Source organism: Eulemur rufifrons, chromosome 24 (assembly GCF_041146395.1).
Source record: "Eulemur rufifrons isolate Redbay chromosome 24, OSU_ERuf_1, whole genome shotgun sequence".
Lineage (NCBI taxonomy): Eukaryota > Metazoa > Chordata > Mammalia > Primates > Lemuridae > Eulemur > Eulemur rufifrons.
In genome coordinates, this window is record NC_091006.1 from 10,751,612 (window position 1) to 10,776,075 (window position 24,464).

The following is a 24,464-nucleotide window of genomic DNA, read 5'->3' on the forward strand; positions in this document are numbered from 1 at the left end:
CATAAACCATGAGATGGAGAAATACCATTTTTAAAAACTCCCCATTTTACAGATGGGGAGATGGAGGCTCAGAAAGGCAAAGTCTCAGGGTAACATAGCAGCTCCGGGATCTAAACCCGGGTCTCACCTGACTCAAAAACCTTAACTCTGGGCCATCCCGACTCTACCTGGGGTTGCGAATTTGCAGTGCTGCGTGAGGCTGTGTCCAGGAGCCTGTCTGTGGGACTGCGCCTCCACATGTGTGTGGTGGTGGTCGTGGTGGTTCTCTTGGTTGGACACTGAGGCCCTGGGAGGGAAACCTGGAGCACTTGCTCCCCTCTGCCATGTTTCCTGTGGGTGCTCACCCAATCCAGAGAGAACAGTCCACCTCTGCCCTCCTCCCCGATCCAGGACCATCCTCGGGGTCCCCCCACCCTCCTCCCCTAAGTCCCCAGAACCCTGGGGGAAAAGGAGAAAGAATTTAGGATGAGGGTGGAGGTGCAGGGAGGAGGGAGAGGGAAGGGGATGGGTTAAGAAGGAGTGTGTGATGTCAAGCAAAAAAGACAACATTAGACACAGATGCTGAGATGGCGTTTATCGCGGCAAAAAAAGGTGAAGTCGCCGAGGGAGAAGGGGTGGGGGAAGGGGGTGTGGTGGGGGCTGGAGTGGGGGCCATGGAAGCTAATACATGGTGCACTAGGTCACACAACGGACACTGGGGGTGGGTGAGTGGGTGGGGTGGGCACGGCCCAGGCATGGCAATGGGGGGAGGGGGGAGGAGACGGCAGTGGCCCCAGCCAGGAGCTTCTGGAGGTGGTGGGAGGTGGGCGGCGTCTCTGGTCGCAGAGGATGGAAGGAATCAGTTAGAGGGGGTTGAATGGAGGCACTGGAGGCATGGCCACATTCCAAGACATGGAATGCTGGAGTGTCCTAGGACAGGCAGGAGCCAGCCTGGGGCTTGGGTCTTTTAATCTAAGAAATAGGGAGAACCAAGGTACCTTAGAGGGCCTCCAAGTCTCCCCATTTTCCAAGAGAAACAAGCCTGGGGAGAGGCCAGCTTAAGGTCCTAAGGACTTAGCAATCAGTTCTCCACAGACAGCCCTACAGCCTCCCCCACACCCTTTCTTCTCCTACCCTGCCTGTCTCCAGCAGAGAAGGGGGGAGGAGGGATTCTAATTCCTTTGACTTCACCATTATCTCACTGAGGCTCCTCAGGGAACCTGGAGGATTAACCCATTTCACAGATGGGGATAACTGAGGCATTCTGTCAGACTACACCTTACCACGCCTCTCCCACCTCCCTGCCAGGGGATCTATGCACCCTGTCCCTCTAGGAGTAATACTGATATCTTGAAATCCTTAGCACTGGGGGCAGGTGAGGGGACACACTTTGGGACTCTCCCAAAGCGAACCAGGGTGTGGGCCATGCCTCCAGTGGCCTGAGATGCCAACACAAAGAAAAAAAAAATGACTCCCCACGTCCCCTGGCTCAAATCCAGTAGAAAAGTGACTATTTACAATGAAGGCGTGGGGAGTGTGTGGGGGGCACAGGAAAGAGTGGGGCCAGAGTGGGCGGCTCCACTTGAGGGAGGCCACGCCCCTGGACCCGCCTTTTAAAGGGACCAAGCCAAACAGCATAGATATTTATAGAGGATCTCTACCCCCAGGGCTGGGCAGCCCCTATGGGGGAGGTAGGGGGGTGGGGCATGGGATGGGGTGCGGGTAGGGAGGCATGGGCGGTGGGAGGAGATGGAGGAAAGGCAGCAACTGCCCCTAGCCTCCCCCCTCCCCCCTGCCGGACACACAGTTTTCCGTGGGATGAACACAGAAAGGGTTAATCAAAAAGAGTTCGATGAGCGAGTCTGACGGTCGAGTGGGGCGGGCTGGAGCAATGAGGCCGCAGGTCCTGGTGGCCGGTGGTGATGGAGTCACTTAGAAGATGAGAGGTTGGTGGTTTTGGGGGGGGTAGGGTGGGTAAGAGGGGTGGGGGAGGGGGGTTAGGCAGTCCCCCCCAATTATCTCTGGGAGACAAGAGTGTCCTGGACTGGCTGAGAAGGGATTGAAAACCAGCAACCTTCACCACCACTACCCCCAACAGATTCTTTTCCCATTTCCCACCCTGCCACCCAGCAGTCCCCAACACAACTGGACCGGCGAGGGGGAGGGAGCACCGAGACGGACCATACACACCAGCAGCGGCGCCAAGGACAGAAGCCCCCTCCCCCATGGCCTCCAGACCGCTGACTGCGGTGGAATCGGATCGTGATAGCAGGCCTGGGTGTTGCGACTCCAGTAAACCAGTGTCTCCAGCCTGCCGTGCCCCAACTTGGGCATCACGGCCCCATTCGCACCACGGCGACATCCAGTTTTCAGGCTTTCACGACAGCCAGCCTCGGTTCTGGATGGCCGGGCACGTGCGTGGCAAACAGTGAAGGCCCACCTGGCTGCCAGGACAGGTGTGCACCCAGTCAGCAGCCTGGACACCCAGATTGCCATCCTCATCGCCACCCTCGTTAATATTTTTGCCACATCTCAGTCTATCACAACCTCTAATCCTGGTCTTGAAACAGCAATGATCAACACAGGGGACTCCTTCTCATTTTCCAAATGGGTGGCCACCAACCAAAAACAAAGTAAGGAGGAGGGTGTGGGACGGAGGAATAGGCAGGAGAAACAGAACAGGGGATATTGAGGGGTTTGGTGGTCAAGAGGAGAGAAGAAATACCACTGGGAGATAAGTGGTACCGTATTGTTCCAAGCGTAGGTCCCCAACCATCTACAAGTCAGCTCTTACAAAGCTCCGTTTGGGAAGCCCAGAATTCCCACGCATAAGTCCAGGGCAGGCGTTAGGGCAGATATAAAGATGGCAAACTTGTTGCCTTCTGATCCCCGCCCCTCCTAATTATTGCAGTGAAGCCGCCTGGCCCATGTTCAGATGGCTGGGACAGGGCAGAAAAAGGTGGCTGGGCAGACTGGCTCAGAGCCCCCTGGGATGGGGGATGAAGGAGGTGAATTTGGCACATTGAACCCCTTCTTCTCATAAGTGCTTTTGAGGTCCTCTCGCATCCAGTTAGTACTACCCCTTGGCCCAGCAGTGGGGGGGTTGAGCTCGTCTCCCCCTCACCAATTTCCATAGATTTGCCTGAAAGAAAGCAAGTGGGGTTCTTTCCGGCTGGTGGAATTTGGGGGAGTTCCAAAAGGGTAGGAGTTAGCTGAAAAGGAGAGGTTTTTTTTTTTCTGTCTTTTTTTTTTTTCTTACAAAGATTCTAAGAAAAACTCAGGGCTGGAGGGTTGAGGAAGGGGGACCCAATTTAGCTCAGTGTCCACAGACTTTTTTCAATGCCTCTAGCGGCCTCCTCAAGGAGAGATGGTCCCGGTTCCTCCCCTCTGTCCAAGGTCCTCTCTCCCCAGAGCGGCTCAGTTCCAAGGAAGTTTGGCACTTTTTTTTTTAAATGGGGAAATTGGGGAGAGAGCGTTGAGAGAGCTGAGGAGAGGAGGAAGACAGACATAGACAAAGATTGAGACAGGACAGGTAACAGCGGGCACCACGGAGAAAAAAAATAGAAAGCCATTGGGAACCAGAAAAAGTGGAAAACACATGGGGAAGGTATGGAAGCTGGAGGGCAAATGGGAAGGAACAGGGAGACAACTGAATGCAGCAAACACTTATTAAGCACCTACTGGGTGCTGAAAAGCAGGGTGCAAGGAGGCCACTCAGAGTCTCTGAGATCTGACTGGCTAACAGGGAGAGAGGGGGAAAAAAAAAAAGAGGCGATGGGTTTTTCAATAAACCCCATCCCTGGCCTCACATCTATGTCCCTTCTGGACAAACTGCAGCACAAAAGATTGAGGTCAGATTGCAGAAGGGACTTCCAAGGTATGTCGAAGGTGATGGAGTGAGTTTCCCAGGGGTAAATGGGGAAAGGTGTGTGACTCTTCACTCACCAACATGGTGAGTGAACTTTTTCAGATAGCCCTGGCTGGCGGGGTAGGGGGTCCCCGAGAAATGCGAATAGGGAAGGGTTGTCACACAGACACCCCAAGGGAACACTTTTCAGGAGGCCCAGCCTCCAGAGAGGTGTCTGTGTGAGAGGAGTCCTGGACCCGGCTGATTGGGACCCAGACTCCAGGAAGGCGCCTACAGAAAGCTGGACAGCGCTGCAAGCCGAGGATGCAAATGATATGTAAATGACATCTCTCATACCCCGCCTCCCCGCTCCCAGACCTTACCGCACCTCTCCCTGGCTCCTTCCCCGCCTCATGGGGGCCTGGGGGGTGGCAGGGGGGATATTCCAGCTAGATACTGTAATACCCACTTGCAGGCAGAGGTACTGGGAAATACTGTAAGATCTTTTGAGAGGTGGAGGGGAGCAAGGCTCACACAGCCGCTCCCACCTCCAACCCCCAGAGCCCCCAACTGTGGAAGATATGTACAAAGTTACATCAAGAATTGTTTTGGCACTCAAATCTCCATCTGGGTTCAGTCTGGAGATTAGGGGTGGGGGCAGCAGCGATGGGAGGTGGGGAATGGGAGAGGGGAAAATGGGGCCTGCCCCGCACCCTGGAGGTGGCGATGGCATGGAAAAAGTCACCCCAGTGCCCAAGCTACAGGCTCCCACTGGGTGGAAGGGCCGGGGTGGGAAATTCAGTGCAAGGTACCTCGAAGGCTATTGCTTTCTAGGGATTTTCACATTTTGATTTGGGGGTGTCTCTCTAGCAAGGGGTAGGGGTCTCCTAGGCTTTAGGGGTAGGAATTGTCTCTGTGGCTTTTCTTCCCTCCTTATTTAGGAGAGAGACAAGGGGACTGGATTCCCCAAAGCCACGGAGAAGAGAAGGGTCTGGAAGACCTAGGAGGGGGGCAAGTGGGGGAGAGGGTGGGCATGGGGTGCCCCTCCCCCAGAGATGCTGATGATGGAACCAGGGCACCGGGGGCCCTGCTTTGGGTTGGAGAGAGGAGAGGTGGTCTCCAACGGGGAGGGGGCGATGGATGGGGCAGAGGTGCGTCTCAGCTATCCTAGTCTACAGGGTTGTCAGGCCCTGAATCTCAGTCTGTCATCAGGTCCTTACAGTTAACCACAGTCACAGTGCTCAGGGAGCCACTCCCAAACCAACTCTCAGGGCTGCCTGACTTGTCAGACTTCATCAGAACATTCTAGTTCTTCAGAGCCCACAGTGAGTGCACCAAACCATTCTGATCCATCAGACACCACCGAAGTATGCCAGCTTGCCGGATGCCACCAAGCCAATCTAATCTATCAGAGCACACGAAGCATTCCAGCCCAAGGGACCCAACCATGGCTCACTGAACTCTACACCGGGCCACACTGGCCTGACAGAGCCACCACACATCTGGCTCACTGATTCAATGGAACAAAGCCACGCAGACACAGGCATGCACACAAAAGGTAGGGGTGGGTATGAGGGGGGTCTTAACTTAAACAGTATTTTTCACTAACTCCGTTTTTGCCCCCTCCCTGCCAGGGCAAGTGCACAGCCTCGGTGTGTTTGGATGGAGATGACCCTGCCAGCACTGGGTTCTTCCCCGTAGAGTCCTCCACATTGGATCCAAGTCCTGACCTTTATCCTTTTCCTGGGAAGACCCCCACCAAAGAGGGGAGGGGGTGGAGAAGGAGGGTCAAGGGGCTGGGCATGTCCAATACAGGAAGTACATGCTTCATCCTAATGACATCACAGGAAGTGACTTCGAGGCACCTCAGGAAGTACGTGTCCCCATGATATCACCAAAGTGACCTTCAAGGAAAGGCTCACTGAGACATCATAGGAAGTACCTGTTTGTCTTATAATCACAGGAAGTCACTTCTGGGGAACCGCTTCCTGTGACATCATAAGGAGTGCCCAGAAGCACCCCAGAAAGTCTTGACTCAGTGATATCACAGCAGGGACCCTCATTCCCATTACTCTAGGAAAAGCCACAGGCGATGCCACAGCAAGTTGCTCCAATCTCTCACAAGAGTCTTGCCCATGGGACTGGCCCAATCCCAGAGCTGGCCTCACTCCCAGCAGAACCAGCCCTGCCCCCATACAACCTGACAACAAAAGAGCAAAACTTCCCACCTAGGAGGGACAAGGCCGGTGGGGGGAGAGTAGCTGAGAAAATCTGGGCACTGTGGGGTCCCTGCTCGCAATGCCCCATTTCAGCTCAGACTCCTCTGCTGACCTCTACTCCCACCGCTTCCCTTGGATCTCGAACTGAAAGCAGAGAGGTGGGGTGTTGTGTTTTGGGGAGGCCCCTCTTTCCGGGTGACCCTGAGGCTCCCTCCCCTCCTCCCATATGGAAATAAAAACTTATAAAGGGGGGAAAAAATCCTTACCCAAAAAAAAAAAGGAGGGAAAGAAAGAGAAAATAACGCTTTGTTTTCTATTAAAATCAACAAAATGCAATATATACAGATATCACACAGACCCGGGCCCTGGGAGAGGAGGGTCAGGCCCAGCCAAGCACAGGGAGGGAGGAAGGAGGGGTCGGTTCAGGGCTGGGGAGGGGGCTTCTGAGCCCCGTCCCCAACCATCACTCAATCCTGCCTATGACTACCAAGAGGGGAGGGTGCAGTCAGGCCTACCCCAGCCCCATCCCAAGAGCAGCAGGACTACACCAAGCTGAGGTCAGGAGTTGGGGGCAGGAGGAGGAGGAGGAGGAGGAGGAGGAGGAGGAGGAGGAGGGAGGAGGAAGAGGGAGAGGGGTGGGAGCACACACCACAGGCCTCATCCCACTTTCTGGGGGTTTGAGGCCCTCACTCCCTGCTCGTAGGTGACCCGCTGGCTGATGAGGTATTGAGCGGCTTGCGTGGCCGCGGGGCTGCCCGTGATGGTGACCCGCCGGTTCCGCGTGCCTGGCAGGAACTCGCCCTTCTTGGAGATCTGGATGCGGGCGCCTGTCAGCTCCTGGTACTCCACCAACGTCTTGCCCCCCTTGCCCAGGATGGCTCCCACCAGGTTCTCAGGCACCGCAATCTCCACCAGCTCCTTGGCACTCTCAGCTGCCAACTTCTCCGCCGTCAAGAAGCCCCCAGCCGCCCCCGCCGCGGCTGCAGCGGCCACCAGAGGGCCACCCCCTCCGCCAGCCCCGCCCCCGGCCCCTGCCCCGAGGTAGCCGTTGGCGGCTGCAGCCAATGCAAAGGAGCCCAGGGCTCCGGGTGGCGGCGGTGGCGGCGGGGCGGCCCCTCCGGCTGGCCCGGCCCCCGCGTCCCCCGCGTAGGAGGCCAGGAGGTTGGCCGCGGCGGCGGCGGCAGGGTTGGCCCCGGCGGCCACGGCGGCCAGGACGCCGGAGGCTGCGGCCGAGTTGAGGCCCAGGCCCAGGGAGTTGGTGTTGTAGCCGTAACTGGCCAGCGTGTTAAGCGCCGTGCTGATGGCCAGCAGGTCGGTGCCCGAGAAGGCAGGCAGGGCGGCGGGGAAGGCTCCCACGCCCGCCAACCCGGCGGGGCCCAGCAGGCCCGAGGCGGCGGCGGCCGAGGCGGCGGCCGCGGCGGGCAGCACGTCGGCTGGGCTGGCGTACGGCGAGCCGGTGGGGTTGGAGTTGGCCACGGGGCCAGCCACGTTGGCGTAGCTGATGTTGAGGCAGCTGCTGCTCTGGGGGTCTTCCTGTACCTTCTGCACGATGGCGCTCACGGCCTTGTGCACCTGCTCGGGCTCCCCGCTGACCGTCACCACGCGCTCCTGCAGGTTGATGCCCTCTGGCTTCTGGGACAGCTGCACCCACGCGCCTGACTGTTCCATCACGGCTTTCACCGTTGCGCCCCCCTTGCCGATGATCAAGCCCGCTGTGCTGTTGGGCACGATCAGCTTGGCCTGCGTGGGGAGCGAGAGGGAGGGTCTTTAGGGTGGTTGGAGACCGCGCAGGCCCAAGTCATTCCCCGCCCCTCCTCTCCAGCGTCCTATATCGAGCCCAGCATGCCCCCTTGGTATGCGCCTGCGTGGTCCCATTGGTTGTTAAAAATATTGAAATATTTCCTCAATGGAAAATGAATAGCCACTGTTCCAGGTCCCCTCAGGAGCTCCTCAGCCCCCTCTCCCATGTCCCTGGGACTGCCAGTACCTCCCCTGCAGCCAGCACCTAAAGGCTTAATGGCTGATCAGTGGGGGCCGCCAGGATCCTGCTCCAAGCTTGCACTGGTGCCCATGCACACCTGCCAGCACTAGATGCTCTGACTTCAGCCCCAGAAAAGGCTTCATGAATCTCACTTTACAGATACGCTGCTTGGGGCCTAAGAGGTGAAGGGACTTGCCCCAAGGTCCCTCCCAGAGTGAAGGAGCTGAAATCTAGGCTCCAACCTGATCCATTACGCTCCCCACTCTATGACATTGTCTTTTTTTTTTTTTTTTTTAATTGAGAAAGGGTCTCGCTTTGTCACCTGGGCCAGAGTGCAGTGGCATCATCAAAGCTCACAGCAACCTGAAACTCCTGGGCTCAAGCGATCCTCCTGTCTCAGCCTCCAGAGTAGCTGGGACCACGGGGACGAGCCACGACACCCAGTTGATTTTTCTATTTTTAGTAGAGACCAGGTCTTGCTATGTTGTCTAGGCTGGTCTCGAACTCCTGAGCTCAAGTGATCCTCCCGCCTCGGCCTCCCAGAGTGCTAGGATCACAGGCATGAGCCACCGCACCCGGCCTGTCTCCTCCTTTAACCTCTTTGTCGTTATGGGCTACATTGTGTCCCCCTCAAATTCGTGTGTTGAAATCCTAACCCCCAGCACCTCAGAATATGACTGTATTTGGAGACAGGGTCTTTAAAGAGGTAATAAGGTAAAGTGAGGTCATTAGTGTTGGCTCTGATTTACTATGACTGGTGTCCTTATAAGAAGAGGAGATGAGGTCACAGACACACACAGAGAGAAGACCACGTGAAGACACAGAGAGAAGATGGCTGCCTACAAGCCAAGGAGAGACGTCTTCAGAAGAAAGCAGTCCTAAGCTGGACACAGTGGCGCGCCTGTAGTCCCAGCTACTCAAGAGGCTGAAGTGGGAGGGTCACTTGAGCCCAGGATTTTAAGGCTGCAGTGTGATATGGTCGTGTCTGTGAATAGCCACTACACTCCAGCCTAGGCAACATAGTGAGACCCCATAGCTAAAAAAAAGAAGGAAAAAGGAAAGAAAAGAAAAAGGAAGGAAGGAAGGAAGGAAAGAAAAGAAAAGAAAAAAAGACACCTTGATCTTGGATTTCTGGCCTGCAAATTGCAAGAAAATAAATATCTATTGTTTGTTGTGGCAGCCCTAGCAGCCTAATTCAGTTGTCTTATCTGCAAAATGAGGATAATAAGAAGCCTATGTCTGAGAAGGCAGGGAGTTAGAAGAGACCTCTCCAGGATGAGGAAATTGGTCATTTGAATGTGGCGGTCCCCTTCTCGGTTGCAATCTCCCACCTGTCTAAGCATCCGCAAGTCTGATCCATCTTAATTCCAGTGGAGAGATTTCAAAACCAATCCTTTCGCATCTCCAAGAGCATTTCTGCACATAAATCCCTCCTCAAAAATCCTTCCCACATCCCCTTGGACCTGTAGATTCTACGCTCTGGAGCTTGAACCTCTGCCTCTCCTATCCATCCTTTCCATGTTTGGGAAATTTGTGGGGGTGGTTTTGGTTGTTGTAAGGACTGGGGGCAGATGTGGACATTCAGTGGGCAGGGCCATGGGTGTCTGCGTGCCACAACTGTGTTCCTTACAAAGAAGAACTGTCCCAACTCCTATATGACTTTCGAATGTCCCACTGGACATTCATGCTGATGAAAAGCCTATTTATAAGTCTCTGAGCCCAGAACCCAACCCTGTGATACATGTAAGTACCAAGGTTTTATTTATTTATTTTTTTTGGAGGGGGGGATGATTTCAAGAGCTACTGAAATTTCCAGGAATGCAGCTACCAGTAAATCAAGAGAAGATTGTACTTCATTTTGTTTTGAAATTTACCAAGAGTTCTGCACCATTTTAGAAAACCTGGCACCAGTAGTAACACCATTCACATCACTTAAGTCTCCAGTACTACACTCTGGATCACTTTGCATTCGTAGCTGTCTCACTTAGGTACGTTCAGGTGTGAGCAGCTGACTAATTCATTATTTCTTCTACTGTGGTTCGGGCTGAATATTTACATATTGAAATTCATCTTTTTCTAACAAATCACCTTCCTTTTATTTCTCCTTTATTTAAAAAAGTCTCATGGGATAAAGAAAATATGGTATATCCATACATGGAATATTATTTGGCAATAAATTTAAACGAACAAAGTATCGATACATTCTACAGCATGCATGACGCTAGAGAATATTATGCTAAGTGAAAGAAGCCAACCACAAAAGTCTACATATGATTCCATTTACATGAATGTCCAGAATATGCAAATCCACAGAGGAAAACAATAGATTAGTGGTTGCCAGGGGATGGAAGGAAGGGGATTGGGGGTGACTGCTAACAGGTATGGGGGTTCTTTGGGGGATGATGGAAATATTCTGGAATCAGATGGTGGTGATGGTTGACCACATCTTGTATGGTTCCATTGATATGAATGTCTAGAATAGGAAAATTAATATAGAAAGCAGATTTGTGATGGCTTAGGGCCAGGGAGGGGGTGAGCTGGGGTGGGAGACTGAGGGGTGATAGCTAAATGGATCAAGATGTATTTTGGAGATAATGCAAATGTCCTAAAATTGATGGTGGTGATGGGTGCATTGAGCCATTGAGCTGTATATTTTAAATGGGCCAATTGTATGTATGTGAATTATATCTCAATAAAACTGTTAAAAAGTCTTATGGATATAGGTATGTTTGTGTGTGTATATATATATATATATATATATGATATGAATGGGATTTTTCAGAATTAAGTGGTCATGGCAAAATATTTGTAGGGGAAAAGGGGCATTGGTGTGGCAGGGCTGGGAGGGGCCGCTCTCCATGCTGTGTTCTTTGTTGGTCTCCCTGACTTCAACTCTTCCCTCCCTACCCCTTGCTCACTCCACTGCTGACACACTGGACTCCTTGCTGTTCCTCCAACTTGCCAAAGTGGGTCCAGACCCAAGGCCTTTGCACCCTCACCCGGAGCACTCTTTCCCAGTAGAGGAGGCTCATGTTCCCCCACCGAGCCCCACCTCCATGCAGAGGCCCTCCCTGACCACACAAATACACAGCCTGTTTACTGGCCTATTTTATGTCCCCGGCACGGATACCTCTAGATTCACATCCAACTGCTAACCTCACATCAACATCCTATGACACCAAATGGACACCTAAAACTTGAAGTCCAAAACAGCCTTCTCAAATATGTTTCCGTATCCTTCTAGTACTCAGACCCAAGAATTAGGAGTCTTCTTTTTCCCTCACGCTCAAAATCTAATCAGAAATTCTGTTGGCTCTGTCTTCAAAATATATCCTAGATCATTCTAGAGTAAAAGAGACTAATTGAGGTATAACAACCAACTGCAATGCATGAATGTTGACTGAATCTTGGATAGAAAAATCTTCTATAGCTACAAAAGATATTTTAAGGCAATTCGAATATGGACTTTTTATTAAATAATATGTAGAAGACTTGCGAGATATATATGTTAAGGAATATAGGGGTATCCTGACAGTCACAGTTGAATAACAATAATAAAAAAGTATGTAGGGGTAAAAGAGCCATGAGGTCTATGATTTATTTTGAAATGGATCATCAAAATAAAACAAGACAAAAACTGTGTGTGTGTGTGTGTGTGTGTGTGTTGTGTGTGTGTGTTTGTGTGTAAGGAGATAAAGCAAATGTTAACAACTGATGAATCTAAGTGCAGTGTATAGAGACTATTTAAGCATTTTCAAAATAAAAAGGAGAAAAAAAACCTATGCTCCAACATTCCTTTCCCTTCTTCTCTGCCTTATTTTTTCTTCGTAGTACTTTTTACTATGAAATCCTATATATTTTACTTATTTACTTGTTTATTTTCTATTTCTCTGTGAAAGAATTTAAAATCCATGTGGGTAGGGCTTTTGTCTGTATCGTTCCTACTGGGTTCTCAGTGTCTAGAGAAGTGCCTGGTACACAGTAGGTGCTCAGCAAAGGGTGGGTAAGCAAATGGCTGAATGAAAGAATGAGGGATGACATGCCCGCGGGACAAAGCAGGAATGGGACTGGCTGGAGGCAGCAGGTGTATCTCACCTGGAGAAGGGTGTGTGTGGTAGAGCGCTGTGCATTTGGGTAGCCAAACTCAGCCAAATTCAGCCTGATCAGAGTTTTCTAGATTAATTGTAAATGCTGATTTGTAAAATGCGAAGGATCCTAGTTTTAAATGTTGGCAACCTCTTCACAATGTCTAAGAACCACTGTGTGGTATAAACAATGCAATGTGCTAGCCAGACTACCCATTTGCAGTCTGTGCATAGAAATCCCTGAAAAGCTGCCTTGGACTCTGGAGTCACCTGCTTAGGTTTAAATCCTGACTCCACCACTGATGCTGGGCAGGGGACCTAGCCTCTTTGAGACTCAGTTTTCTCATCTGTAAAATGGGGATAGTCACACCTTCTCCACAGGATTCTTAGGAGGCTTAATTGAGATCAAGCACGCTTGAAATCCAGGTTTGGTCACAAGTAGCTGGAACTGAGTGTGACTGCCCATCAGTTGACTCGCAGCTCCCACCACTGGCAAGTTACACCTCAGTCCCCTCAGTCATATTTCTGCTTGACCCCTGCAGGCATGTCATTGTCCATTCATTTAAACAAGCAACATGTGCTGAGCACCTACTATGTGCCAAATATAGAGTACCATGTAAGTATGCAATTAATATGTGCCCACTGAGGGGCTAAAACAAGAAATTATTGTCATTGTTGCCTGTAATCTTAGCACTCTGGGAGGCCAAGGCGGGAGGATCGCTCGAGGTCAGGAGTTCGAGACCAGCCTGAGCAAGAGTGAGACCCCATCTCTACTAAAAATAGAAAGAAATTATATGGACTACTAAAAATATACATAGAAAAAATTAGCCGGGCATGGTGGTGCATGCCTGTAGTCCCAGCTACTCGGAGGCTGAGGCAGGAGGATTGCTTAAGCCCAGGAATTTGAGGTTGCTGTGAGCTAGGATGATGCCATGGCACTCTAGCCTGGGCAACAGAGCAAGACTCTGTCTCCAAAAAAATAAAAAAATAAAAATAAAAAAAGAAAAAGAAATTATTGTCATTGTTATCCCCACGGACAGACATGGACTTAAATCCCACATCTGTGGTGCAGCTATTTTGGAAAACAGTCTGGAAGTTCTTCAAAAAGTGGAACATAGATCTATCGTATGTTCCAGCCATTCCACCCTGGGTATCTATCCAAGAGAACTGAAAACATATGTCCACACAAAAACTTGTACATGAATGTTCATAGCAGCATTATTCATAATAGCTAAAAAGTAGAAAGAACCCAAATGTCCATTGACTGGTGAACAGACAAACATAATGTGGTATATCCATACAATGAAATATTATTTGGCCATAAAAAGGAATAAAGTTTGCACACATGTTACATGGATAAACTTTGGAAGCATCATGTTAAACGAAAAAAGCCAGACACAAAAGGCCACATACTATAGGATTCCATTTATATAAAACATCAAGAATAGGCAAACTCACAGAGACCAAAAGCAGGTTAGTGGCTGGCAGGGGGGCAGGGGGAATGAGGAGTGACTGCTAATGTACACAGAGTTCCTTTCTGGCATGATGAAAATGTTCTGGATTTAGATGGTAATTGATGCATAACTCTGTGACTATACAAAAAAAAAAAAAATCCTGAATCCTATACTTCTAAACAGTGAGGTTTACAGTATGGGAATTATGTCTCAACACAACTGTTATTTATAGAAAGAATCACCAGGAAAAACAAACAGCCTGACAAGTCAAGGGAATGGAACAGCATGTACACAACCAGACCTAGGAGTAAAGAAATACCTAGTCTGTGATACAGAATTTCAGAATAGTGAGGGAAGGATGGATCAGCCAAAAAAGTCTGAGGTTTGAAGACAAGTGGCTAATCATATGGGAAAAATTAAATTAGGTTAAAAAATTCCCACCTCTGCCACCTCCTAGCTGGTGGCCTAGGAAAGTCCCTTTACTTCTCAGAGCCTCTTTTTCCACATCTGTTAAGATGGGTGTATCATTCCTGAGCCATACAGTTTGGGCAAGGATTCAGTGAGACACTGGTGACCTCTTCCACAGTAATCACTCAGCCAATGTTAGCTGTGATCAGAACTACTGCTGGCAGCAGGGTTTCTGTTTTCACAACAGAGCAAGTTCCAAATCTTAGTTTGCTGTTTAGTAACTGTGTGACCTTAGGCAAATGCCTTTACCTCTCTGTCCCTCAGTTTCCTCATCTCCAGTATTAGCATAACCACATCTACCCTATATAATTATTGGGAAGATTCAATGACTGATGTGACTGCTCAGTGCCTGGCACATAGGAAGCCCGAAGAAAATGGCAGTAGCTTTCAAAATGCATCCAGAACTGCAGAAGCACAACATCCTAAGAGAGATCCTCAGGTGCAGCCCCATAGAATCTTGGAGTCCCAGAATATTAGAACGGTAGAATCTTAGATAAGATATGCCTAGAATCTTGGAATCACAGAGCCATAGAATTTTAGAAGTTTTAGAGCCAGAAAGACCTCAGAGACCATCCTCCCCAGTGATTTGCAAGCCCATGGAAATTTTCAAATACTACTACTACTGACAACAACAACAACAAAAACAGCAGCAGCAGCAACAGCTAACACAGGGCTTATCATTTTCCAGGTACTTTTCTGGACAGTTTCCAATAGTAACTTATTTAGGCTTCACAATAACCCTATATGATGGGTGCCACTATGATCACATTTTCTAGATTGGGAAAAGGAGGCCCAGAGAAAGAACTTGCGCAAGGTCACACACATAGTGAGTAGTAGAGTCAGGATCTGATCCCAGGCCAGAGTCCATGCTCAGATTCCCAGTCGTTACCCGAAATTCTGACTCAGTGGTTCTGAAGAGGGACCCAGGCATCTGCACTTTAGGCTACTCAGATGACTCCTGCCAGGGCTCAGAGCCACAGGTCTAGGTCAGAGGTGGCAAACTGGTGATCCTCAGGCCACACCCAGCCTACACCCTTATTTTCTTTGACCTTCATAGTGTTTTAAAAACAGAGCCAACTGGCCGGGCGCGGTGGCTCACGCCTGTAATCCTAGCACTCTGGGAGGCCGAGGTGGGCGGATCGTTTGAGCTCAGGAGTTCGAGACCAGCCTGAGCAAGAGCGAGACCCCATCTCTACTAAAAATACAAAGAAATTATATGGACAGCTAAAAATATATATAGAAAAAATTAGCCGGGCATGGTGGCGCATGCCTGTAGTCCCAGCTACTCGGGAGGCTGAGACAGTAGGATCACTTGAGCTCAGGAGTTTGAGGTTGCTGTGAGCTAGGCTGACGCCACGGCACTCACTCTAGCCTGGGCAACAGAGTGAGACTCTGTCTCAAAAAAAAAAAAAAACAGAGCCAACCTTTTAAATCAGTTGATTTAAAAAATGTATGGCTTCTTTTGAAAAACCGGGAAGAGGTGGCAACACTATGTCTATGCTCCCAAAGGACAACTGGGTGGAATTGAGTAGCAGCTGCCTCCTTTACGGATGGCATGTTGTCTCCGGAGGGCCACAGTCCTCAACTCTTTATGTTCCCTTTCTGAATCCTGGAGTCATTTTAATTTGTTATCCCTGGTTTGGCCCAGGGATTTCAGAGTAGTGAGGGAAGGATGGATTAGCCAAAAAAAAGTTTGAGGTTTGAAGACAAGTGGTTAATTGTATCAGAAACATTAAATTAGATTTTAAAAAATTCCCACCTCTGCCACCTCCTAGTTCGCGGCCTAGGAAAGTCTCTTTACTTCTCAGAGTCTCTTTTTCCACATCTGTAAGATGGGTGTATCATTCCTCAGCCATACAGTTTGGGCAAGTATTGGCCAAACAATACTTTACAGTGTCACATTGTAAAGAAAGAGAAACTGAGGCCTACAGAAAAGAAGGGGCCCTGAGTAACACAGCAAATCTAAGGCACAAAAGCAAGTAGAGCTGTCTCCTGACTAAAAAATCCCATAAGGACAATAACAGCAGCTAACATTTTTTGAGAACTTTCTATGCATTATGCACACAAGCTAAGTGATTTTCAAACATCAATGAACACTGACCATCACCCTTAAGTAGGCACTATAATGAATCTCATTTGACAGATGAGTAAAATAAGGCGTGGAGAAAGCAAATCACTCGCCCAAGGTCACACAGGTAGGAAGTAAGCACAGAGTGTTCATCTCAACATCTGACCCCAGAGCCTAGGCCTTCAGCCATTAGAGCTCTGAGTAATAAGGCAGAAGATAAATCTTGGTTTTATAACCTTTCGGTTGCACTGTCTCGGAGTTCCTGCGGATTAGAAGGAGGCGGTGGAAGGCTCAGGCACAGATGGTGCTGACCCCATTTCCCCTGCAACGTTCATAAACTCCTGATGAACCCTGAGTCCCCTGTGGCCACAACCAAGGCGGAGCGAAGAGGCTGCCCTCGCTTCTCTGTAAACTGTGGCTAAGCTGTGTTCTGCTGGTGGGAAGGAATTCGCGAGAGGCCTGGCGGGGCGCGAAGAGCTGAGTCGCTTCAGCACCAAGGACAGCAGCCACGCTCCACGCCCCAAGCCCGCGCGGTCTTTTTTGGGGAGCGATCCACTCTCCACCCGGCAGCGCTCCTCCAGGGCTCTTAGCCCACCACTTCCCCACGAACTTGGAGGAACTCAGACCCACGGTCTGCCCCATCTCAAGGCAACGACAGGATCCAAGAATTCCAGATTCCTTTTACCGAGGCCCTCCGTCCTGTCTTCGCCTCTAGGCAGACGTTAAGGAGCCCTCGCAAGTGGCCAACCCGCCAGCCCAGGTTTTCTCGCCCCTTTGGTATCGAGTACGCATGTATATGGGAGTGGGGGAGCGGAGGAAAAACGGGGTGCACGCGCAGCCAGTCCCGCGTTCCCACCCCTTTTACTCCCTCCCAGGTCCCGACCACGCCGCCGGGGGTTTTGCTGCAAGCCCACCTGCCCAGTGCACACCATCGTCATGGCAACCGGAAAGGCTCGGGAAGCGATTGGTCCACTCCTTGCCACGCCCCTACGCCACCGCTTCCCCGTAACTGAGGCAACGGAGGAGCGCCGCCCTCCCCCTCCCCTCCCTTCCTAGGGAGGGCTGTGTAGGAGAGAGACACACCCCCTCTCCGCTAATGAAACATCATCTCTACCCCCCATACGGTAATCACCGGGGGAGGCAGAATGAGCCTCCATTTCTAAACTATTCTGGATGTGGCTGGGTTGTCACTGAGGTCACTTCCTGTCAGAACAGGAAGTGGGAGGCAGGTTACTCAGGAGACAATGGGATGAAGTGGAAGGGAGAAGAAGATGCAGAGGATCCCAGGAAGGACGCTTAAGTGGAGTGTCAGGCCACATTCGCCCAGACCTTCACTCCCTTTCTGAATCAAGCCCACTCCAAAGGGTCTGGAGTCCTTTCTATACTACGAGGGCTGACTCCCTAGTGACAATACTGACCACTACCATGTGGTATTTGACTGATAAACTTTTTATGAGCTCTGTCCCACTGAACCTCCACAGTAATGCACTGATGTCGGAGTGTCCTTTTATGAACATCACCAGCTTTACAGCAACCCAGTCTCTGCCCCTGCTGACCTGCTTGGCTCTGTCGGGGTTCATCGTGGTTTGGGGTTGAAGGATGTTGACCACCTCAGGCTTGGTCATCGCTTGTGGGATTTCTCGGACCTTCTCGGCAATAAAGCTGTGCACAGCATTCAAGGCCTCTGCTGTGCCCTGTACTAGGCATACCCGCTCTGTGGTTCCTGTTGAGCAATGGAGAGAGAGGGCACACTCATCAGAGAGGAATGGGGACATTCCTGAGAGACAGGTCTCATTTAATGGAAGGGGAAAACTGATGTCCAAAGAGTGGACCTGGCTGACCTGGGCCACACGGTGAGCCTGGGCAATCTCGCATGGGCTCTCAGGCCATAATGGGTAGCTGGGAGAATGGAATTCTTGTTTTATAATCTGCACTCTCTTAAAACAACCTCTGGCGATGGAAGAATGATGCTTAAGTGCTTTGTGATGCCCACAGCAGCCCTGGCCAGGAGAGACAGGGCTCAGCTGCCTCTTCCCAGTTCTTGTGGGCTCCCGGGTTGCTTTGGCAACCATTCACTCACACACCCCCCGCTTCTAGAAGCGGAGAGCTCAGGCCTGCGACGGTTGCCACAGTAACTGGAACCCCCTTATCGGTCTAGCTGGCCGGGTCCTCGGCCCACCCCCAGGGGGACGAGGGATGAGGCCCCGTTGCCATGGCAACCCCTGAAAGCCTGCAGCGTCGGCCTCTGGGCTTTTGGAGAGGATGGGGAAGGGCTGGGGGATGGGGGAGGCAGAAACGAGGCCTGAGTGCCTGCCTGGACCCACCACATGGAGGGCTGAGGGGTGGGGGAGGGCAGGGGTGTGGATAGGGGAAAGCAGAGTGGGTCAAAGACAACTCACGGAGGAGTGGGGACCGAGGGACTGGGAACGAAGGGTGGGGTGGGTGTCTTTGCTGTACATTCTCCAGATATTGACTGCAGATCTGACCTGGGCATCCTTCTCACTTCTGTATGTGTGTGCCGGGGGGGCGGGGAAGAGAGAAACCGGGTAGTGTTGGGATATACGTGTGTGAGACTCTGGGTGACACTGTGACCAGTGTGTGTATTTGTGAGGCTGTTTGGATGAGTGGGCTCTGTGTGTGTGTGTGTGTACTGGGGCAGGACTGGCTAGATTATCTTCATCTGCGTTTGTGTGTATAAGAGAAAGAGCACAAAGACTGTGATGTAAACAGACTGCGTGACCTAGTGATTCCGGCAAAGATATCTGTGTGTGCCCTTGCGTGTGGCGAAGACTTCGGTGTCGCTGTGACGATCGAGGTTATGTGTACTATTTGCGAGACTGAGCCGAGGGTGCGTGAGAGTTTGAGAGAAGGAAACAAAGAATCTCAGGAAGTGGCACGGAGGCTGTGCGATCAAAGTCTACCACTCTGAGACTGTGGCAGTGTGTCTGCATGTGTGTAAGTGAAGGACACAGGTCTCTGCGTGTTCCTAAGACTGTGTGGTATGTATACATATTGACAGGAGACAGGCAAGACCCTATGACTGGTGTCTGAGCGTGAGAAGGAGAGGGAGAAAAAGACAGGCAGACTCAGGTGACAGTATGTAAGACTGGATGACTGATGTGTTTGTGTGTGTGTGTCTGTGTGTGTGTGTGGATAGTGAGACAAAGAAGACTCGACCATGGCTGGTTTGTGTGAGAATGTCTGTACCTGGGTTAGCCTGGGCGTGTGTGATGTGTGGAGTGTGAGTATGTTTCTCTCCCTGGGTGGGACTCTGTCCCTGGGAACATGAAAGACTTGAGTGTGTGCCAGGCTCAGTGTGACTGTGTGTTTGGGACACCCGGGGGTGAGTGTCAGTGTCCTGTGAGCATTTCAGCTCGCTGGAGCGACGGCCCTGACCCTTTGCTTGCCATCGCTCAGCCTGGGATGCCAGCCTCGCCATGTGTCTGGGTGTCCCTGTCTGTGGGTCACTTGTGTAGTGGACGTCCCTCACTCTTACTACCCCCCAGCCCAGAACAATGGCTTGGTCTGAGCCAAGGGTGAGTCAGCGTACAGGCTGCCTCCGTCTGGGTGTAAATAGGAAAGGGTGTGGGTCGGGGTGGGGGAGGGGGAAGCCCCTGGGAGAGCCTGGGTGGGTGGTCAGGTTCTCTGTCTCTGGCGGGCTCTGTCTCTGAGGGCTCCGTCCAGCTCAGGAAGTCTTTGACCTCCCGCCCCCTTGCAATTCTTAACCCGGGGTCTGCAGGGGCTTTTCGGGGGACTCAGCTAAACCCTGAAAAAGTGTCCAATAATAACTGATGCTTATATAACACTAAGTGCCAGGCACCATTCTGAGCACTTTTTATATTTTTGTTCACTTAATATATGAGGTAGGCAATATTATTATCCCTGATTTCCTGCTAAGGACAGTGAGACACAGAGAGGGCTGGGGATTTGTTCAAGTTCACTTATTACAGACAGTAGTACATGATCAAGGCTTTGATGTCAGCTATCTAACTTCAGACTCTGCATTTTTTTTATATATATAATTTTAGAAATGGGATCTTGCTATGCTGCCCAAGCTGGCCTTGAACTCCTAGGCTCAAGCGATCCTCTTGCCTCAGCCTCCTGAGTAGCTGGGACGACAGGTGCGTACTACCGCACCTGGCTCAGTCTGTGCTCTTAACTGCTATACCACCTTGTGCTGAATTTGGGGCACGTGGGGTTGAATAGCTCTATGTGTATGTGTTGGAGGGAGTCACAACATGGCTGCAATTTTGTTTCTGTATTTTTGATATTAAAAAAGAATATGAATGTATTAAGTAGTCACTTAAGAGTTTGCACTTTGGTACAAGTATGTTATAAATCTCTAATTTTTTTTTCAAAGCGTGTGTGCCTGTGCTTGTCTTCTGGAGGGAGGGTCCAGAGCTTCACACAGAAGCTCAAAATCAGGAGTTTTAGAATCACCAGGGTGATCCGGGCTGGTGCACAGGAGCCTGTGTGGCCTTGGGCAGGGACCTGCCTTTTTCGGGGTCTCAGTTTCTCCATGTGTGACCCGGAAGGAGTGAATCTAGGACATTGGGACCATCCCCAAGGAGGAGATGCCCTTTGTGTGTTCTTCCCCTCCCTGGGGTTAAGGGCCAGATGCTTTTTTATTTCAGGTGGTAGACACACAAGTGCAGTGTGTCTGTGTTGTCTGTGTGTGGTCTTCCCGCCCGACTTATTAGCATTATACACGTCTGTGTGTTTGTGTGTGAACCTACTAGGCCCAGAGGACCCTTTCATTTCTCCCCTGTCATTTCTCACCTGTTCTCTCTGCTTCAGCCACATTGAACAAACTACTCTACGGCCCTTGACAATGTGGTTTTGTCTTCCTGGCGTACCTGCCCTGTTCTGTACCTAGCTCATTCTTACTTGTTCTGGGCTTCTCCTCCAGGAAGCACTTCCTGACCTCTCTAGGCTGGGTCATGTGCCCCCTCCGGGCTCCCACCATCCTCTGGACTTCCCTGTCCCAGCCCTGACTGTTCTGGGTCGTCACTGGTGTGGGCTTTGTCTCCCTGACTGGGCTGTGAGACCCAAGGGAGCACGGCTGGGACATTTCAGTCACTGCCACACACCCGTCTCCGTCCAGCACAGGGCTGGCATAGAGGAGGCACTCAGAGAATCTGTGTTGAATAAATGAACGAAACGGTGTCACCGAGGAGCAGAGGGAAATGTTCTTTGTCTCTTGCAGTGGCATCTCCATTTCTTGTGTTCCTGCGGGTCCTAGGAAGTCCTAGGGACAGGAATAGGATGCGGGGGGCTGTGTCCTGCATCTCTGAGCCAGGAGCTGCTCCTTCTGTGTGACCTGGAAGGTCTGTGTCAGGAGTCGGGGGGCTGGCTGCCTGTCTAGGGGCTGCGGAGAGACACTAGCTCATGTTGTTTATCTGAGCAGTGTTTGACTAGGAGAACCAACGACTGTGCCACCTTCTGGGTTTCTCAGCTGCCTGGCCTGTGAGGTGTGTCATTGAGTTGGGAGGGGATGACATGTCTCCTGGCACAGAATGTGATCCAGTGGCAAGGAACCAAGTGTCCTCGAATGAATGTCCCAAACAGAGATCTCATCCATATCTTGTGGGCTAGAGGGGTGCGGGGAAAACTGGGCCAGGGTGGAAGAGAAAAGGAGGAGGAGGTGCGCCTGGTTCACTAGATTTTTCTCTAAACCCCCTGGCAAAGCTGCTTAGTGGGATGGGATGCCAGGGTTGGAGGGGGCAGGGGAGAGAGAGAGAGAAAGAGGGGAGAGAGAGAGAGAGAAATGAATGTGTCCTGACCCTGGGCTCTAGCTCTGGTGTTTGACCTAAAAAAATCAAGAGGATTAAGGATGAACTAGAACCAGTGCTGGACCAAAGATACGATTCAAGCGGCCTTCCCTGGATCCCTAGATGTCGAAGCTCAGGCCTTGTTCTTGGGAGGGAGATAAGGAGGGTGAGAGATATTGAGGGGGTACAGAGAGAGTGGAGGGGCCTTGGAAATTTTATGGCTGGAGGAGAGAGATGGAGCCAGAGGAGGGGCGGGAAAGGGGCTGGATTTGGAGGGAGGAAAACAAAAAAACAGGAGGGAGCTGAGATTTAGGAGAAAGAGAGATGCACTCAAGGAGAGCCAGGCAAGCAGAAGCAGAAAGCATTGGGGGGCAACACGGCAGAGAGGACCCCACGGAGGGGCCACTGCACACTGGCTGAATGGGTGGGTGATTGAATTGAGTTCAGAGAGGGAGAGAAAGAAAAAGGTGAGACTATGAGAGGTGGAGGGAAAGGTAAGATAGGGAGAGAGGGCAAGACAGAAAGGGAGGGAAAGTAGAGGGGAGGGAGAGGGAAGCAGACAGAGGACAGACAGACAACAGGGAAAGAGATGAAGGCATCCAAACAGAACCAGAGAGATAGAGGGAGAGAGAGGGGCAGGAGGGGAGAGAGGGAGGCCAAGGGGAATGGAGACTGAGGGTACAAGAGACAGTAAAGTCAGAAACAGAAGGAGAGAGAGAGACACACATAAAGAATGACACCAAGACAGAGAAAACCAGTGAGACTGAGCAAGATGGGGTGACGGAAATCCAAAAAGAAAAGGGGGGCATGTGTGTGTAACATGGATGGCTGGCCCCTGACCCCCGAGGGACACCCTGACACCTGCCTCCCTCCCCACCCTCACTCCTCCAACTGACCAGAGGGGCAGGTGTGTGGGAAGAGACACATCTGCTAGCACATCATGCAAATAAGCTCATGAATATGCAGTAGGCCCATTGTCTTTCCCTGCCCCCACCCCCATCTGCTCGGCCAGACCAGCCAGGCCCCTGGGTTGGGGGCAGCTCTGTCCCCTTAGGGGGAGAGGAAGCCGTCTCCAACTATCACTGCCCCTGGGGCAGCCCTTCCCACTCATCTGGGGCCCAGGTGGGAGGGAAGGAGGAAGGGGAGGGTTACGGCAGAGACCTGGGTCTGGGCTCACCGGGATAGAAGTCTTTGGACTTGGAGAGCTTGATGGTGGCTCCAGTCTCCTTCTGCAGCTGCACGATGGTCTGCCCACCCTTGCCAATGATGGAGCCCGCTGCGTAGCTGGGGATCAGCACCTTCAGGAAGTATTCGCCTTCCTCTGCAGGGGCACACAGGGCGGAGGGGAATCAGAGCGGGGAGGGGTCTTCACCTTTGGAAGGCACCTCCAGGGAGGCACCCGGAGGGGGCGGGCAGAGGAAACCATAGGGATCACAGTAGCACATAGGAGCGATGACCAGGAACATAGCAGTAAGGACAATACTACAAATAATGACCATCGTTCACTCATTCATTCATCAACCAATAGTTGCTGAGCACCTGCTACGTGCCTGGCACTGGTCTAGGGAAACAACCAAGAGGAAAATAGACAATGTTCCCTGATTTCACGGACAAATCGGGCAAACGAGGCCAACAGAGTTTTAGTGATTCAGCCAAGAGCTCATAGCTACATTCTTCTAGAGTGGGGAGACAGACAAGATAGTTCATGTCAGATGGCGGTAAGTACTATGAACACAAAAGGAGGCTGGAAGAGGGGATGAGGCTGTGTAGAGGGCTGCAGTGTCTGTCATAGGGGAGGCCAGGGAAGCTCTTCCCAACAATGTGGCGTTCTTTGTCCATGACACACTTCTACAGCACCCCACGTGCGCTGGACTCTGTTCCAGGTACTCTACAAATACCAGTCGTTTTCATTTTCACACTGGTTCTACGATGAAGGCACTGTTCAAAAACCCATTCTGCAGGTGAGGAAACAGAGGTGAAGGAATCACCCAAGTTCACACAACTAGTAGGTGGCAGAGCTGAGACTCTAGAGGGCAGGCTCTGGACCGTGATGCTAACCAGGCTGTGGAGGAAGGAAAGGAAGATGTGGCTCTGCGAGGGATAAGTGAGTGCAAAGGCCCTGGGGTGGGACTGTGCCTGGCTGTTCCAGGGAGAGTCGGGAGGCCAGTGTGTCTGGGAGGAGACGAGGGCAGAGGAGGGTGCTTGCTGGTGGGGGCTGCGGAGAGCCCTGGCCTTTACTCCGGGTGAGATGGGAGCCATGGGATGGATGTGGCCTGACCCAGGTTTTAAGAAGACTCCTGTGATGCCCATGAGGGGAGCAGACTGCGAGAAGCAAAGGTGGAAGAGCTGGGGGGCCCAGTGAGGAGGTGACCGCGATGAGGATGGCGTTCTGACCGGTGGAAGCGGTGAGGGCGGAGGCAGAAGAGGGCTGGACACTGGAGATGTTGTGGACACTCACTTTTGACCAGGCGCTGTGCTGAGTGCTTTGCAAGCTTGATCTCGTCCATTCCTCACAACCTCCCGGTGAGGCGGGTAGAATGAGCTCCATTTTTACACAAGAGGAAACTGAGGCACAGAGGGGCACAGAGAAGT

General features: G+C 51.5%; 1 protein-coding gene across 1 annotated transcript in view; it reads right to left on the minus strand.

Annotated features, from left to right (window-relative positions):
- Nucleotides 1-559: 559 nt before the first annotated feature.
- NOVA2 (NOVA alternative splicing regulator 2) overlaps nucleotides 560-24,464 on the minus strand; it is a 32,449-nt gene continuing 8,544 nt past the window's right edge. The window contains exons 2-4 of the mRNA XM_069457737.1: nucleotides 23,050-23,193; nucleotides 17,658-17,824; nucleotides 560-7,785 (exon numbers count right to left, since the gene is read on the minus strand). Of these exons, the coding sequence (XP_069313838.1) occupies nucleotides 6,703-7,785; nucleotides 17,658-17,824; nucleotides 23,050-23,193 (1,394 nt within the window). The 3' untranslated portion in view covers nucleotides 560-6,702. The remainder of the gene's footprint in view (nucleotides 7,786-17,657; nucleotides 17,825-23,049; nucleotides 23,194-24,464) is intronic.